This window comes from Chiloscyllium plagiosum, chromosome 26 (genome assembly GCF_004010195.1).
Source record: "Chiloscyllium plagiosum isolate BGI_BamShark_2017 chromosome 26, ASM401019v2, whole genome shotgun sequence".
Taxonomy (NCBI): domain Eukaryota; kingdom Metazoa; phylum Chordata; class Chondrichthyes; order Orectolobiformes; family Hemiscylliidae; genus Chiloscyllium; species Chiloscyllium plagiosum.
This window is the reverse complement of record NC_057735.1, coordinates 12,035,980-12,051,598: the sequence shown is the minus strand read 5'-3', so window position 1 is coordinate 12,051,598 and position 15,619 is coordinate 12,035,980. Positions and strand designations below refer to the sequence as shown.

Genomic DNA, 15,619 nt, shown 5'->3' with positions numbered 1-15,619 from the left:
CATATCCTACGAAGAGGCAGGCATAGCTGGGGGCCATGCGGGTGCCCATGGCTACTCCTTTGGTTTGGAGGAAGTGGGAGGATTGGGAAGAGAAGTTGTTCAGAGTGAGGACCAGTTCAGTCAGTCGAAGGAGAGTGTCAGTGGAAGGGTATTGGTTGGTTCGGTGGGAAAGGAAGAAGCGGAGGGCTTTGAGGCCTTCGTGATGGGGGTCACGAAGGCCTCAAAGCCCTCCGCCACTTCTCCAGCATCTGCAGTCCTCACTTTCTCCTAGTTGATTTAACAGGCAGTGGAGATGCTGGTGTTAGACTGGGGTGGACAAAGTTAAAAATAACATAACGTCAGGTTGTAGTCCAAAAGGTTTATTTGGAAGTACAGTACAAGCTTTCAGAGCGTTGCTCCTTCATCAGGTAGCTAGCTGACGAAGGAGCAGTGCTCCGAAAGCTTGTACTTCCAAATAAGCCTTTTGGATTATAACCTGGTATTTAGTTATTTTCAAGTTTGGCTTAACAGGGACATTTCAGAGGGCAGTTAGGAGTCAACCACATATCTGTGGGTCTGGATTAATCTGTAGGCTAGCGCAATTGAGGATGGCACATTTCCTTCCTTAAAATCCTGTGGGGCTGAGATAGGATGAATAGCCAAGGTCTCTCCCTCGAGTAGCAGAGTCCAAAACTCGATGGCATAAATTTAAGGTGGGAGGGGAAAGATTTAAAAGAGACCTAAGGGGCAGCTTTTTCATGCAGAGGGTGGTGCGTGTATGGAATGAAGTGCCAGTGCAAGTAGTGGAGGCTGGTACAATTACAACACAAAAAAAAACATCTGGATGGGTATATGCATAGGAAGAGTTTAAAGGGATATGGGCCAAATGCTGGCAAAAGGGACTAGATTAGATTATGATGTCTGGTCAGTTTGGATGAGTAGGAGCAAAGGGTTTGTTTCCGTGCTGTACAGCTCTATGACAGTAAAACAGACAGATGTTTGCAATAATCCACAATGGTTACATGGTCAATAATAGGCCAGCTTTTAACTCCAGATTTTCATTGATTCAAATTTCATTATCTGCTGTGATGGAAACCCCATAGCATTAACCTGGACCACTGGATTACTAGTCCGATGACAATACCACTCTACCACCGCCATCTTGCAACATGAAGGGGCATCCTAAGAATACATACTGTGAGGCTGAAGCACATTTGCAGCTTGCAATGATTCAATTTATCTTTTGACATTTCCCTTGATATATACTGAACAAAAATGCTTGACATTTATTTATTAATAATCTCTGTGGAGAATGTATTGGTGCTGAATCCTGGGAAAGAAATCAAAAGCAGATGCTAATTTAAAGTAACATCAAAAATTGTCTGCATGGATAGAGTAGCACCATGATTCTGATGGTTGGAGTCAGTGCCCATCTCTCTACCTGCTTCTCATCAGCAATTCCTTTGACTGCTTAGCCATTTTTTTCTCTCTCTGGGCACTGTCTTCATCTATTTGATTCAGTCCTTTCCCTCCCCAGCTCCATCCCCTCATTAGCAGAAATACCACCACTTCCTGGCTGCTTTCAGTTCTGATGAAGAGTCACTGGACGTGAAACGTTAAGTCTTACCTCGCCACAGGCACTGTCAGACCTGTTGAGTTTCTCCAGCACTTTGTTTTTTGTTTCGGCCATAATTCTTGTTAACCTTCTCTACAACCTTTTCAAAGTTAATGTATCATTTCTAAAGTGTCCTGACTAAAATTACGTACAAACCCAATAGTTTCATTAAACACATGAGCTGCCATGGCTGCTCAGTGGTTGGCACTGCTGCCTGAGGGACCTGGGTTCATTTCCAACCTCGGGTGACTGTCTGTCCGTGTGGAGTTTGCACATTGTACCTGTGTCTGTGTGGCTGTCTTCCAGGTGCTCTGGTTTCCTTCCACAGTCAAAGATGTGCTGTTTATGTGGATTGGCCAAGCTACATTGCCCATAGTGTTCAGGGATGTGCAGGCTAAGTGGGTTAGCTGTGGAAAATGATTGGGGTTAAAGAGTGGTGAGGGGAGTGTTCTGGGTGGGATGTCTTCAGAGGGCCAGTATGGACTCAATGGGCCATATGGCCTGTTTCACACTGTAGGGATTCTATGATGACATTTTGATGGCAGAAACAAATAACTTGGCAGGCATTTACATACACCATGAACCCTACAGGTTTGTTTTATGACCCATTAGATGACTCCTAAGATGTGATTACCAATCTCAAAATTACTCCCATATATTTGTTATACGTAACTGGGGATTCAGGCTTTTGAATTGTTACTGGGGTCTGAAGTGGGTTTAATGGTAGGTACTGAACACCAAGAAGATCAGCTCTGTGATAAAAAAGAAAGATTAACAATAATAATGCAATAATGAAATGTCCAAAGAAGGATATCCTACAGTTGATTATTCAATAATAACAAACGCTGGAATGGACAGTTGAGCAAGCCTGGAGCCTTCATCAATCTGAAGCAAACGGACGATAGCTGGAATAACCTAAGAATGGGAATTCACCTTGCATTTTGCTACCTTCTGCCAATTGATTGACACTATGTTGATTCTCATTGAGGGTGCATTTGATTTTGGGCCAGATCGAAAATAACCTTTAACGTTATTACCCAATTTCAAAATTACCCCCCATGTGTTGGTTAATATTTATAGGGTAAGAGCATCTCGAGCTGGGCCAGCATTTATTACTCATTCCTAGTTGCCTTTGAGAAAGTGATGGTGATCTGCCTTCTCTGAACCACTGAAGTCCATTTTGATTAGATATACCCAAAATACCACTAAGGAGGGAGTCCCAGGATGGTGAATAGTTTGGAGGGGTCCTTGCAGGTGATTGTGTTCCCATGTATTTGCTTTCCTTACCCTTCCAGTTGGGAGTATTTGTACGTTTGGAAGGAATTGACTAAGGAACTTGGGTGAAATTCTACAGTTCATCTTCTAGATAGTACACACTAGTGCTACTGAACATTGGTGGGGGAGGGAGTGAATATGGTGCCAATCAAGTGGGTTGGTTTGTCCTGGATGGTATCAAGTTCTTGAGTGTTATTGAAGTTGCACTCATCCAGACAAGTGGAGAGCATTCGTCATACACCTGCCTTGTCCCTTGCAGATGGTGGACAGGCTTTGGAGAGTCAGCAAGTGAGTTACTCACTGCAGGATTCATAGCTTCTCTCCTGTTCTTGTAGCCATAGTGTTTATATGTCTAGTCCAGGGTTTTTTCTGGTCAATGGTAGCATCTAGGATGTTGTTAGTTGGGGACTCAGCTATGGTAACGCCCCTGAATGTCAAGGGGCATTGGATTCTTCCTGGCACTTGTCTAATGCAAATATTGCTTAACACTTGTCAGCACAAAACTGGGTATTGTCCAGGTCTTGGACTATTTTGGACATGGACCCATTCATTATTTGAGGAGATGTGACAGATGCTGAATATTTTGCAATCATCAGTGAATATCCTAACTCTCTACCTTTTGGTGGAAGGAAGGACATTGACAAAGCAGCTAAAGATGCTTGGGCCTAAGATAGATTCCCTGAGGAACTCTTGCAGTAACATCCCTATGGCTGAAATGACTGACTTCCAACAACCTCAACTATCTTTTTTGTGCCAGATATGAGTCCAACAAATGGAGAATATTCCCTGATTGCAGTTGCCTCTAGTTTTGCTAGAGGCCTTGATGCCACACTTGGTCGAATGTGGCCTTGATGTCAAGGGCTATCACTAACACCTCACCTTAATATTTGAGACCCAGTGAAATACCTTAAGGGCAAGATATTTTTGCAAATAATGATGTGGCATAAAGAATTATCCACCCAAAAGTACAAACCTGTATAATTACTTTTATAAATGACCCTCTTCCATGGAAATAGCATGAAATTCTGAAACCATAAAAGATTCATGATAAAGAAAACTTTATAAGAAGAGTTTGGTGGCTGTCCTCCTGGGGTAAATTTCCGATGTCAGCAGCTGGGTGCGAATATAATGGCCCAGATCAGTTGGTTGTTGTAGAGCTTGTACAATCTTTATTGGTATCAATGGAGTGAAAATCTGGTATTTTTTACTAAAAGACCAGTGCCAGGTTACCACCCAGACTGTGAAGATGGAAATCTGTCTTTATCACAGTCTTTTCCTTTCCCTACGGCACATGTATGGCTCATACGCAGGATTTTTTGTTTTCTGCAGAAATAATTTGTCTTGTTCACTCTTTTTTATCTGTTCCTCTTCACATTCCTTTCCAATGGCTTGATTTTAGTCTTCGTCTATTTCCAGTTCTGCTCTGTCTTTGTTGCCATATCAGTCTGAGGTCCTTCATTTTGTAAAAGGAATGGAGGTTGAGAAGTTTCTTGCTGGAGACTTTGAACTATGGAGATCTGAATCTGAATGTAAAGACACTTCACTTGTGGGAGAGGCAGGGAGTCATAGATGTAAGATAGTTGCAAATTAATTCTACAAGAAGTGCGGGAGAAATGTCTTTACTCAGTGTTTAGAATGTGGAACTTACTATCTCATGAAGTGATAGAGGTAATAGCACAGATATATGTAAGGGGAAGTTGATAACTACATGAAGGAGAAAGTTGTAAGAATGATAATGTGACATGAAATGAGAGGAGACTTGTGAGAGGAGCCAACGATTCCACTGAAAAGCCTGTTTCTGCACTGAAAAATGTTACATAGGATCTTTCAGCTTATGGGAGGAAAAAAGTCGAACATTGTTTGGCAAGAGTTGAGGAACTCTCATGTTGAGTTAGGGAGCAGCACAGGAAGAATCTCAAATGTGGGAATCTTATTTTGCCATGTAGGCAGAGGGAGGGGATGGCATTGAGAGTGTTTGAAAATCAGCGTGCTCAGTAGAAGATAAGAGAACGCAGAGGTCATTCTGTGAGCATGATCTTGATATTTCCATTCTTTCCCCATCCACGACTCCCATTCCTCGCCAGGCAATTTTGGACTGCATTGACCCTGGCTGTTTGACTGGGTTCAGCTGATCTATGTTTTGTACGGACAGTAGGTGGTAGTAGAGCCTTGGACTTGGTGCCCACTCCAAATAGGGTCTGGAAATTGTGTGCCTCTAAATCACGAGTGACACACCGTGCAAGCAGACCTTTACCCTAGTTGGCCTCTTGTCAAAAACATTAATCAAATCAACTGCAGAGGCTGCAGACATAAACCTATCTAAACTAAATGGAAGTTTTTAGCTGCATTTTCCTGAACCATTTCCTGGGTTTGGCTCTTTATGGCTAATATCTGTCTAGTTTTAGACAAATTTAAAACTGTTTTACATGAGGAAAATCCTGATCATGTAAATGAGCAAAAAATCAAGCTTCAATCTTCTAATTGGAAAAAATGTAAAATTGAATCTTCAAATGAATTAATAATGGGAATCTGGAACTATAAGGGTGGTTGTTGCAGAAACCCTCATAACATTTAAGAGGTATTTAGATGTGCACTTGTGATACTTGTGATTTTTAACTTTGTACACACCAGTCCAACACCGGCATCTCCAAATTGTGATACCAAGACATACAAAGCTATGGGCCCAGTTCTGGAAAATGGGATTAGACTAGTTAGATGCTTGTTTTTGACTGGTGTGGACACGATGGGCCGAAGGGCCTTTTTCTTTGCTGTATATCTCCTTGAGAGCCTGAAATTAAAGTAGGAATGGAGAATATCTCTTTTAGAATAATCACTGCTGTTGTGTGAGCTGTGTAGAGAGTTCCAATAAAATATCCCTATACAATCTTGCAAAGAGCCAACATCTTGATTAATGGAGGTGGTGAGGTGCTAAGAAATTTGTATGTAATTTGTCATTACATAACGTCAAACACTAGAGACATACTGATATTTTTGCAATTAATGAAATGACTCTGAATGGCATCAGCATTTGGAATCATGTGTTGTCACACTAAGGAAATATTTCTCTGGAGCGACAGCTTGCAATGCAGAGAGAAACTTTCAATGTGGGTTTAGTTCCCACACCGACTGATGTTACCGTGAAGGACTCTCCTTCTCAAGCTCTCCCCTCGCCTGAGGCATGGTGACGCTCAGGTTAAACCACTACTAGTCACCTTTGTTTAATGAAAGAGCACCCCAATGGCCTGGTAGGATTATGGCAACTTTTATCTTTTACTTATAGCATCATGTGACTCCTGCTGTTGAATTCATACAAGGAAGGTGTCACCTTGACCTATTTCTAGAGTGTTCTTTTGTCAGCGGAGGAGGATGGGAGTTGATTACCAGACTCTTAACTCGGCGTGCCATACTGTGATTGGTTACAATATGTCCCTAGTCCTCCATACACGCGTGATCAGCGACTCTGTGCAACACCACTGTGACAAGATACTATGAATCACAGGTACTTCACAAAATATAGGAAGAAAACATGGTCAAGACTGTCATTTTGGATGAGATCCCACATCTTCTGGCAGATGGTTCCCTCATGACATTGATGAAAATTTCTCTGCCAGATCTATATTCAAATTTTCCATTTCCTTAAATAACCGGGGATGGTATTAAGTCAGCTTGTCAGGAGTCTTGCCTAACAGTCGAATAGTCAGTGGGTAACCATTGTTCTCTGGGGATGTTTATTAAGTGCCTTTGGTTATTTAGATACCCATTCCCCAGGTTTCAAGTCCCCAAACTCAAGCCAACAGCCATGAGTCAGATTGTCTATCACTCCTCAATGCCACATCAGAAGTCCAGGATTTCCTAGAGACCCCAGGTTGAAGGTGACTGAGGATGGGATCTAGACCGTGCAGTGCGATCTTTATGAGAAATAGGTAACTGGGGGTCAGAGGCAAGAGCAGGAATTAGCTTTTCAAAGCACCTCCATCCCTTCAGGATGCCAGGTCTTTTGGTCAGAATAAGGGTCGCTGATAAAGAGGAATTTCCTCTTCATTCAGGAGGCTGCTTTCAGAAATCTAATGGATGAGCCTGATTGACATCTCACTTAGAATACCATATCAGCTGTTCTGCACTCCTACTTTAATCAGGAGAGGTTTAACCACACCAAGCGACTGACACATGGCTCATGAGTTAGTGGGCATGGTCAATAAATTGTTAAGTTATTAAGCATTAAATCCAGCCCCTTATTTTATGAAAGACAAAGTCTCATAAGATGGCCGACTGTATTTTCTTCCAGAGGAATTCAATGTGGCAAGAAATGTTGTTGGTGTTGTAGGTGTTGGCATCATTTTATTGACACCACGGTGCTGACAGGGGATAAAAACTAACAGCACAATGAAGGCCATTGGAATGCTCAGTATCTGTTGACCCATAAAGCTGGATGTGTAAGCCTGGAGACAGAGACATGGTGAAGCCATGGTCATTCATCATGGGAGATTAGTGCTTCTTACAGTTACCCAAAGTGTTGATCAAAGAATGAAACAGTTATCTGGGCAGGGAAACTAGAACTTTGTGCTTAAGGCTTCTGGCCCTTCAGGAAAGTTATTGTGCAGAGAAAGCATGGACAAAGAAAGTAAAATCTTATCAGAACGTCACGTTAGGATGTTCCCTTTCTGCATAAAGTAAGAAATATACCTATTTTATTGATAGTTCACTTTAAACTCAGGAAGGTGAGAGAATGCTGAAGTGGAAGAATGAAGTATGTATGCTTTAATGCCCAGTGCTAAAATAAACAACTGAGAAAGTCTTTTCTGTAGATGTTGGGATGTATTTGGAATTATTAGTTTTGGCATTCGGCATGCTCATTTTAAGTTGTTTCAATGTTGAAATAAATCTTATAAACTTGGGTTTATCTTTTTCAAAAAAAAACAAACTAAAGGTGGAATAAATTGTAGGAATTGTATTTGAATAGCATAAGAAATCATGCAACATTGGTTGCTAAACACGGTATGGATGGAGGAGGAATAATTGTATCGCATTCATGTTCAGAAACTTTGACATTAGTGGTTATGAATGATCTTTCTTTTTTATATTTTGATTTCTTGTCCTGGAGTGGGACTTGAACCTGAAGCTTCTGGCTCAGAGGTTGGGATGCTACCCACTACAGCACAAGATCTCCATTATAACAATGATGACACTTCAAAATATTACAGGTAGAGTCTGGTTTGTGAAAAGGATCTATTCATGAGTATGTTTGCCAGTAGGAGCACAATATGAAGGAGCCATTTGTAAGTATAGGAAATATTTGTATGTTAGATCTTTAAATTTACCACCTGTATGTAATTGTGCTCATGTCTGCGTGCATTCATAAGTCAGGCATTCATTCAGGGAACCACTTCAATCACTGTGAAATACTTCAAGATGTCCTGAGTGCAATCGTGCTTTTAAGTGCAAAGTTTCTATATTTTGCACTTTTATGCCAATAGCAGTTACAGCCGTTATTACCATAGTTCAACATAATTGGTATTTCAGGTGCCTTAGCATGACCTTGTTTGATTTCAGAAGGCAGTGCCTTAAGCTACAGTTTGACAGACAAATTTATATGAAAGAAATGGCTGAGTGAACAGATATTGTGACATTGTACAGTTATTCCCTAAAGCAGTAAGTAACAAATCATTGCATAATGATATTAAAATACAGCGTAAGCTAGATGTGACACCAAGGGGCTGGTTTTCAACTGATATCCACTTTATTATCACCTGAAAGAGCAGCTGTGGATGATTAAAAGGAGGGTGTTAAACTTAGATTTTGCACATCCAGGATCAATCTGCGACAATTTTAAGGCCGATCTGTACGTGACCCATCAGTGTTGGGTATGAGAGAGGTTCAGACCATAAATTTACATACTTAAACTGAAATTAAAAAAAAAAGCCCTGTCTGTGATTCTGATGTGCAAGAGGCCAGATTGTGACCACACAGGTTCAACCTATTTGTGCCAGGCCCTGATTAAGCCTGATCAGGGGTCCTTAAAGAAACCATCAGATGTCTGCTCAGAAACTTCCAAAACCACTTTTTAGTTTGTGTTTTGTGGGGTCAGAAATAGCCGAAATACTCCCCCTCACTCCATTAAAAATTGCTGCTCCCTCCCTGACTGACGGCCCCCTCACCTTGGAATCATTTGCACCAGACTCCCCTCACCTACCCCCAACTAGACATGCCTTCTATAGGCCTGACCTTTTTGTCTGCCTGGAGAGAACCAGCAGGTTTCCTGATGTCTCTTGATTTGGAAGCTGAGTGCAGCTTTCTTTTTTGATGCCCACAGCTCACTTGTGAGAGTTGAACTTGAAAATAGTCTCCGCCTATTAACCATAGCTTTGGGTGGATGTTGTAGTCACACTGTCAGTTAAAAACATTTAAATATTAAGCTTTTTTGTGAGAGTTTGTTGTTGGCTTCTCTCTCTCTCTCTGTCTCTCTCCCTCTCTCGTTTTCTCATCCTTGCACTCTTTCGCTGTTGACCATAGCTCCATGGAGGAGAGACTGAATAGATTGAGATTATATTCATTGCAATTTAGAAGAATGAGGGGGAATTCTGTAGAAACATTATTAAAATTATGAAAGAAATATATAAGATAGAAGTAGAGACTGGCGGGTGAAACAGTTTCAAAAAGTATCTGGGACAAAGTCAGTTTAGTACTCTCCTCTTAAAATGCAAAAAGCCTAAGCAATCAAACACAGTTATCAATAAAACAGACAAAATGCTTGGATTGGAATTCAAGAACTTGATTCCTTCCTCAGGCACATGATGTGACAATCAAATTTGTCAATGTAGACAAATCGTTGAATACTTCCTGAAAGCATCTAGTTTTAACCCCTTCTGGAGACAGGATAGAAACAGTTCAGTGCATCAGAGGTTAAAATAATTATTACTTGGTGCTTAAAAAATAAAACTTTATTGCAAATGTGACAATTTTATCCCTCACCCAGACAGACTAAGGCTGGAACATTAAATATATTTTATTATAATATTGCTTGAATCTATTTTAGTGTATTTTTAACCACATTTAGATTCTGATTTGGAAAAAAAAAGACCTTTTAAAAATCATTGGAATTTTGACTTTCTTAATTTTCTTACCTTTCATTTCCAGTAATCTAAATTATTGGAAATTTCTGCTTGTTAGATCTTCTGGTGTGCAACGTGAGCGGGACTACAATTAAAGTAGTCAATCAATTGTAAATTGTAGGGTAAATCCTGAAGATCTGATCAGGCATTATAATTAATGCAAGTTTACGCATTGCATCAAAATTGTAAATGATCTGAACTTAATAGTCCTGGGATAATTAACAGTTCAATGCTCTAGCAGTCAATTACAAGGTTTGGAACTGAAACTAGAGATTAAAGGACAATCATTTGAGTAGGGAGGCTTGAACACTAGTTTGAGATGAGTTTTACTCAGCACACCACAAAGAATAAACCCAGAAATATCATTCATACTGAATGTGGGAATGCCCAACACTGGTATGAAATAATTCAATCAATTGCTTTAATTCCATCATTGCAAATGAAGATAAAGATTAATTGTGTTACTGAGAGTAACATCTATCAATTATATTTATTTCATATATTTAGGTCTCTTAATGATTTCTACAGTGGAGTTGGGCGTTGTCAGTCTGTATGGAGTGAAAGCTCATGCCTTCATTGCAATGAATAGCAAGGGCCGACTGTATGCAACGGTAAGTGAATCAAACATGTACTGATCTCCAGTTGTAAAATATGGAATTATCCAAAACAAAACTTGCATTTGTATCATCAGCTTAATAACCTATTTCCATTCCAGTTGCTCAAACTACAAACTGCTCCCTGGTGAATGACAGAGGGAATGATTAATGTGACCCTTTATTTGTCACCAGGATAAATATTCTGTTTGAGTCTTTCACATTTTACTGAGCAATTATATCAAATAGCACGGATTTCACCAGACCATTGTAAAGAGGCAAGTTTTCACTAAATAAGATGAAAAGAGTTGAAAAAATGACGATCAATTAATAACTGATTATGACTATAAAGGTCTTGAAACTGTAAAGCTATTTGATACATATTTGTTTGATAATTCAGATAGACAAAATAGTATTTGCATGTTTAATTCTACAAACCATATTATTGCTCAGGTAGGTGGCAAAGGGAAATAATAAATACGGAAAGGGGAATACCGATATATTTTCTAATCAACCTGTCATTATAAACTATCTAGAGCAGGTGGAACTTTAACCCAGGCTTCCTGGCTCAGAGGCAAGGACACTACCACTGAATCACGTGAGCCTGAGGGGAAGAATACAGAACCTATTGTACAATACTGTGAAGCTCGCTCCTTGCTTCTCAAGATGTCCCTTGCCTTTCCTCCATATCACCATTGATGGCATGGATAAGGTTGATAACTCACTGATGTTGAAACTTTATTGCTGGAACAGCACAGCAGGTCAGGCAGCATCCAGGGAACAGGAGATTCGACGTTTCGGGCACAGGCCCTTCTTCAGGAATCCTGAAGAAGGGCCTGTGCCCGAAACGTCGAATCTCCTGTTCCCTGGATGCTGCCTGACCTGCTGTGCTGTTCCAGCAATAAAGTTTCAACTTTGATCTCCAGCATCTGCAGACCTCACTTTCTCCTCGCTGATAACTCACTGACCATCACAAGCACCTACTCCAAAATGTCACTCTACAATCTGTTGTCATATTTGCTTGAACTCCACACAACAGATGTGCACTTATATCAAAATCAGCGTAAATTCAGCCTTGTATGTTTGTAGTGAGTGCTGAGGAGAAGCTGTGCTTATCCTGGTGGCACAGTGGTTAGCATGGCTGCCTCATTGTGCCAGGGACTTGGGTTTGATTCCACCCTCCAGCAACTGTCTGTGTGAACTCTGAGTGCTCGGTTCCTCCCACAGACCAAAGATATGCAGGCTAGATGGATTAGCCATGGGAAATGCAGGGTTACAGGGATAGGGTAGATGAGATGCTCTTCAATAGGTCAATGTGGACTCGATGGTGCTGTTTTGAGAGGTTAGGTAAGATGCCGAACGTCATTGCAGATACAATAAATGTGAATGATCATCAATGGACACTTTTTTTTTTATTTCTTTTTTAAAAAAAAAACCTCTCTTTCAGGTGAACTTCAATAATGAATGCGAATTTAGAGAAATACTCTTGCCAAATCGCTACAACGTGTATGAATCAAAGACGTACCCAGGGATGTACATCGCATTGAGCAAATATGGAAGAGCAAAGAGAGGAAGCAAAGTTTCACCCATCCTGAGAGTTACTCATTTTTTGCCGAGATTGTAAAGAAATGGGGCAACTGGATACGAGAAGTATCACCAGACATCATTTTCATGGAAGTAGAATTGCAGAAAAGTATACCATGTACAGGACATACATAGATAAATGTTAAGTTATTAACTTATGTGGAAACAGCGTAACCTGTAAATATGTATTACTTTTTGTAGTTATTTGACACAAGTGAGCTACTTCATTAATGCTGCTTTTTTTAAAAAAAAGTATGATTTGGGGCATAGTAAAAGAGTCACCTACCGTATTCGTTGGATTAGATTGTCAGCCCCAGAACAACCAGTTAATTCAGAGACCAGTTATCAGTAGCGAAAGGAAATAGTGTAGTGTATTACCTAATTTCCTGCATCAAAGGAAAAAAAATGAAATAAATTAAAAATGTGCAAACTGCCTCACACCAAAGTGACCTCTGACCTTTAAACCAGCTGAGTCAAGACAGCTGTAACAGTGAAGTAATTGTTGGATCTTTTGGAGATATTAGGAGTTTGGTGAAATTCTTTTTTGTTTTTTTTTTGACAGTTTGCATCTGAAAGGTTTCTGGCTGCATAATGTAGAATTTGCTGATGGTGGGGTACAGGCTATGTGCATCCTAAACAGGACTTGTAAGGTTCATCAAAAAGCGGGCCTAATTTCATTAGTTTGAGTGAGTGGCCAGTACCTATCAAGTGTCCAGTGAGTAATAATCAAATTCAGCCTAAAAGCGTTGCCAGCAATGGCTTCAAGATTTGAGAGTGAGGGTTGATGGGGATGAGGGGATAATGAAACACTCAAGGGATCTTAGAGGTCCCATAGATGATTCTGAAGTTCCTCTGGCTTTACATTAAAGCTCAAAATAAATTTGCTCACGTTGGTCACCATCTGTTTGGCCACATCCACGATAGGTGAACATAGCCAGCCCCGTGCCTATTCCACTGAGGGCAGCACCACAAGTGAAATTGGTCTCAATTTGGTGAGATCACATCTCAAACCCTGTGAAGTTTTGGTCTTTTTATTTAAGTAAATATATTGAAGGCAGTTTATGGAAGGTTTATGACTCGAGTGGGTGGTTTCTTATGAGGAAAGATTGGAGAATCTGGGCTTTTGTTAAAAATTGGAGTTTAGAAGAGCAAGGGGAGAAGTTATCAGATCCTGAATGGTCTTGACAAGGTGACCATAGAAAGGACGTATACCCTCTTGAGTGAGTCAGGACTAGGGGACACTGATTAACACTGTCATAAAATTAGGTGTCATCTTTTTAGGATAGAGATGAGAATTGTTTTCCCCCCCTGAGGATTGTGACTTTGGAGCTCCCTGTCTCAGAAGGCAATGGAAGTGGTCTCATTTGAATATTTTTAAGTCAGAGATAAATAAATTCTTGTTAGACAAAGGGATCAGAGATTATTGGATTGATGGGGATGTGGAATTTGGAACACACACAGATCAGCCAGGAATTTATTGAATGCCAGAGTAGACTTGAAGGGCTGAATCAGCTACTTCTGTTCCTAATTCACATGGAGGCATGCATGTGGATATTAGATCACACTTTATTTTGAAGGTTTCTCATACCTATTCTCGGCCAGTGACTGGATGTCTATAAATTTCTGAGGCAAATATAGTGTTAGACAGATTTCATGCTACTTTGGGGGACAGGGCCGAGCCTAAGAAATTGTTCACTTGTTGTCACTGGTTTCCATCTGGAGGAATAATACAACAAGGACCAACATCATTTCCTCTTCCATGATATCTAGCCAGCCCTCTCAGGAATTGCATGAGAGACAAATTTGGATTCAAGTGCAGCCTTGGTGCTCCACCTTGAATGGGTACCTAGCTAGCACCCACTAATGAACCAGATATGCGCGTTGTGAGCACTTTGACCAGGCACTGGAAGGTGTCCAGTGGAACTGCGCCCCAGAGAAATGTCAGGCCCTTCAATAGAAAGGAGCAGAAAATGTTGGTAGGGAGAAAAAAATAACATTTTCCTTGTTGGCAATGGCCTTTTATGAAACTAGAACCAAACTGTTCAGAATAATAAATTATTTTTGTGGGTTGCCAACCTCTTTAATGATATAAAAACCAAAAGAACTGCGGATGCTGTAAATCAGAGGCAAAAATAGAAAATGCTGAAAAAGCTCAGCAGGTCTGGCAGCATTTGTAGAGAGAAATCAGAGTTGACGTTGCGGGTTAAGTTTTGAGGAAGGGTCACTCAACCCAAAACATTTAATTCCGATTTCTCTTCACAGATGCTGCCAAAACTGTTGAGCTTTTCCAGTGATTTCTATTTTTATTTGTCTTTAATGATCTATTAAGGCATTGTTTTGTTATTATCCAAGAGAGATGCAGGTGCCATTGGTAATGCCGTTGGTTTTCACACGGCAGCCATTATATGCCACTTCTGTCTTTGAACAGCTGAGGGCATTCCTGGCTATAGGTGATGGACCTTTTCATTTCTTTTTCTCTCTTTTTTGCTACAGTTAGGAATTTGCCAGGGCTCTTCTGGTAGAAGCGCTTCAGAAACATCAAAGATAAAAAGAGGAGTACGTTTAGGACCTAGAGCAACAAATTGTGATTGGACATGCTTGTGTTCTAACAATTCATTTTTAAGATAAGGAATTTAAATATAAAATGCCTTTAGTGCTATATGCATAATTCTATAAATATTGACTTTGACACGGTGGTGCTGAGTGGACAGCTCCAGTGCTGGTTTACTGGGATTTGCTGTCCTGGGCGCGGGAGGATCTGAAGCCAGCAAGTTGCTATAAGTGTGCAAAAGGAATAAGCATCCTATTCAGACACTAGTCTGCACAGTACAGTGGTTTATGAAAAGAAGGAGCATACTGGAAAGCTTACTTACAGATAGCAGGATGCTTTGCAATTTTAAGGCAGTGAGGTACCACAGGATTACATTTCAAATTTTGGACATTTGCATTAATTGGGAGAACTTTCACAGTGAATTGTTACTACCCAAAAAGCTGGTGGAAGCATATTCAATAGCATCTATCAAAAGGGAATAGATTAAGGTTAAATATTGGGAAGGAATGCCTTTCCAAGGCTAGGGGAAAGAGCAGAGAAAGGGAGTAAAGTAGGTTGCTTTTTCAAATGCAATGGGCCAAAAGCCTCTTTCTGTTCGATTTTAATTTAATGATTTGCTATGTTATTTGTCAAAAGGAATACCTAAACAATCTTAGAAAAGCAAACTACAGTAGATGCAAGAGATTTGAAAGAAACACAATCTGCTGGAAATATTCAGCAGGCCTGGCAGCTTCAGTGGAAAGAGTAAGAGTTCATACAGATCTTCTTCTGAACCCAGTTCTGAAAAAAAAACACATTTGAATTAATATTAACTCAGCTTATCTCTCCACACATTTTGCTACGAATGGCACACAGAACATTTCAACTCAACTGTTGAAATTTCTTTAAATAATTCAATCGCTTTGTTATATTT

General features: G+C 40.3%; 1 protein-coding gene across 4 annotated transcripts in view; it reads left to right on the top strand.

Moving 5' to 3' along the window:
* LOC122562966 (fibroblast growth factor 6-like) overlaps positions 1 to 14,312 on the top strand; it is a 17,415-nt gene extending 3,103 nt beyond the window's left edge. For all 4 annotated transcript variants that reach the window (XM_043716267.1, XM_043716269.1, XM_043716268.1 and 1 more), the window contains exons 2-3: positions 10,486 to 10,589; positions 12,019 to 14,312. In XM_043716267.1, the coding sequence (XP_043572202.1) occupies positions 10,486 to 10,589; positions 12,019 to 12,195 (281 nt within the window). In that variant the 3' untranslated portion in view covers positions 12,196 to 14,312. The remainder of the gene's footprint in view (positions 1 to 10,485; positions 10,590 to 12,018) is intronic.
* Positions 14,313 to 15,619: the final 1,307 nt, after the last annotated feature.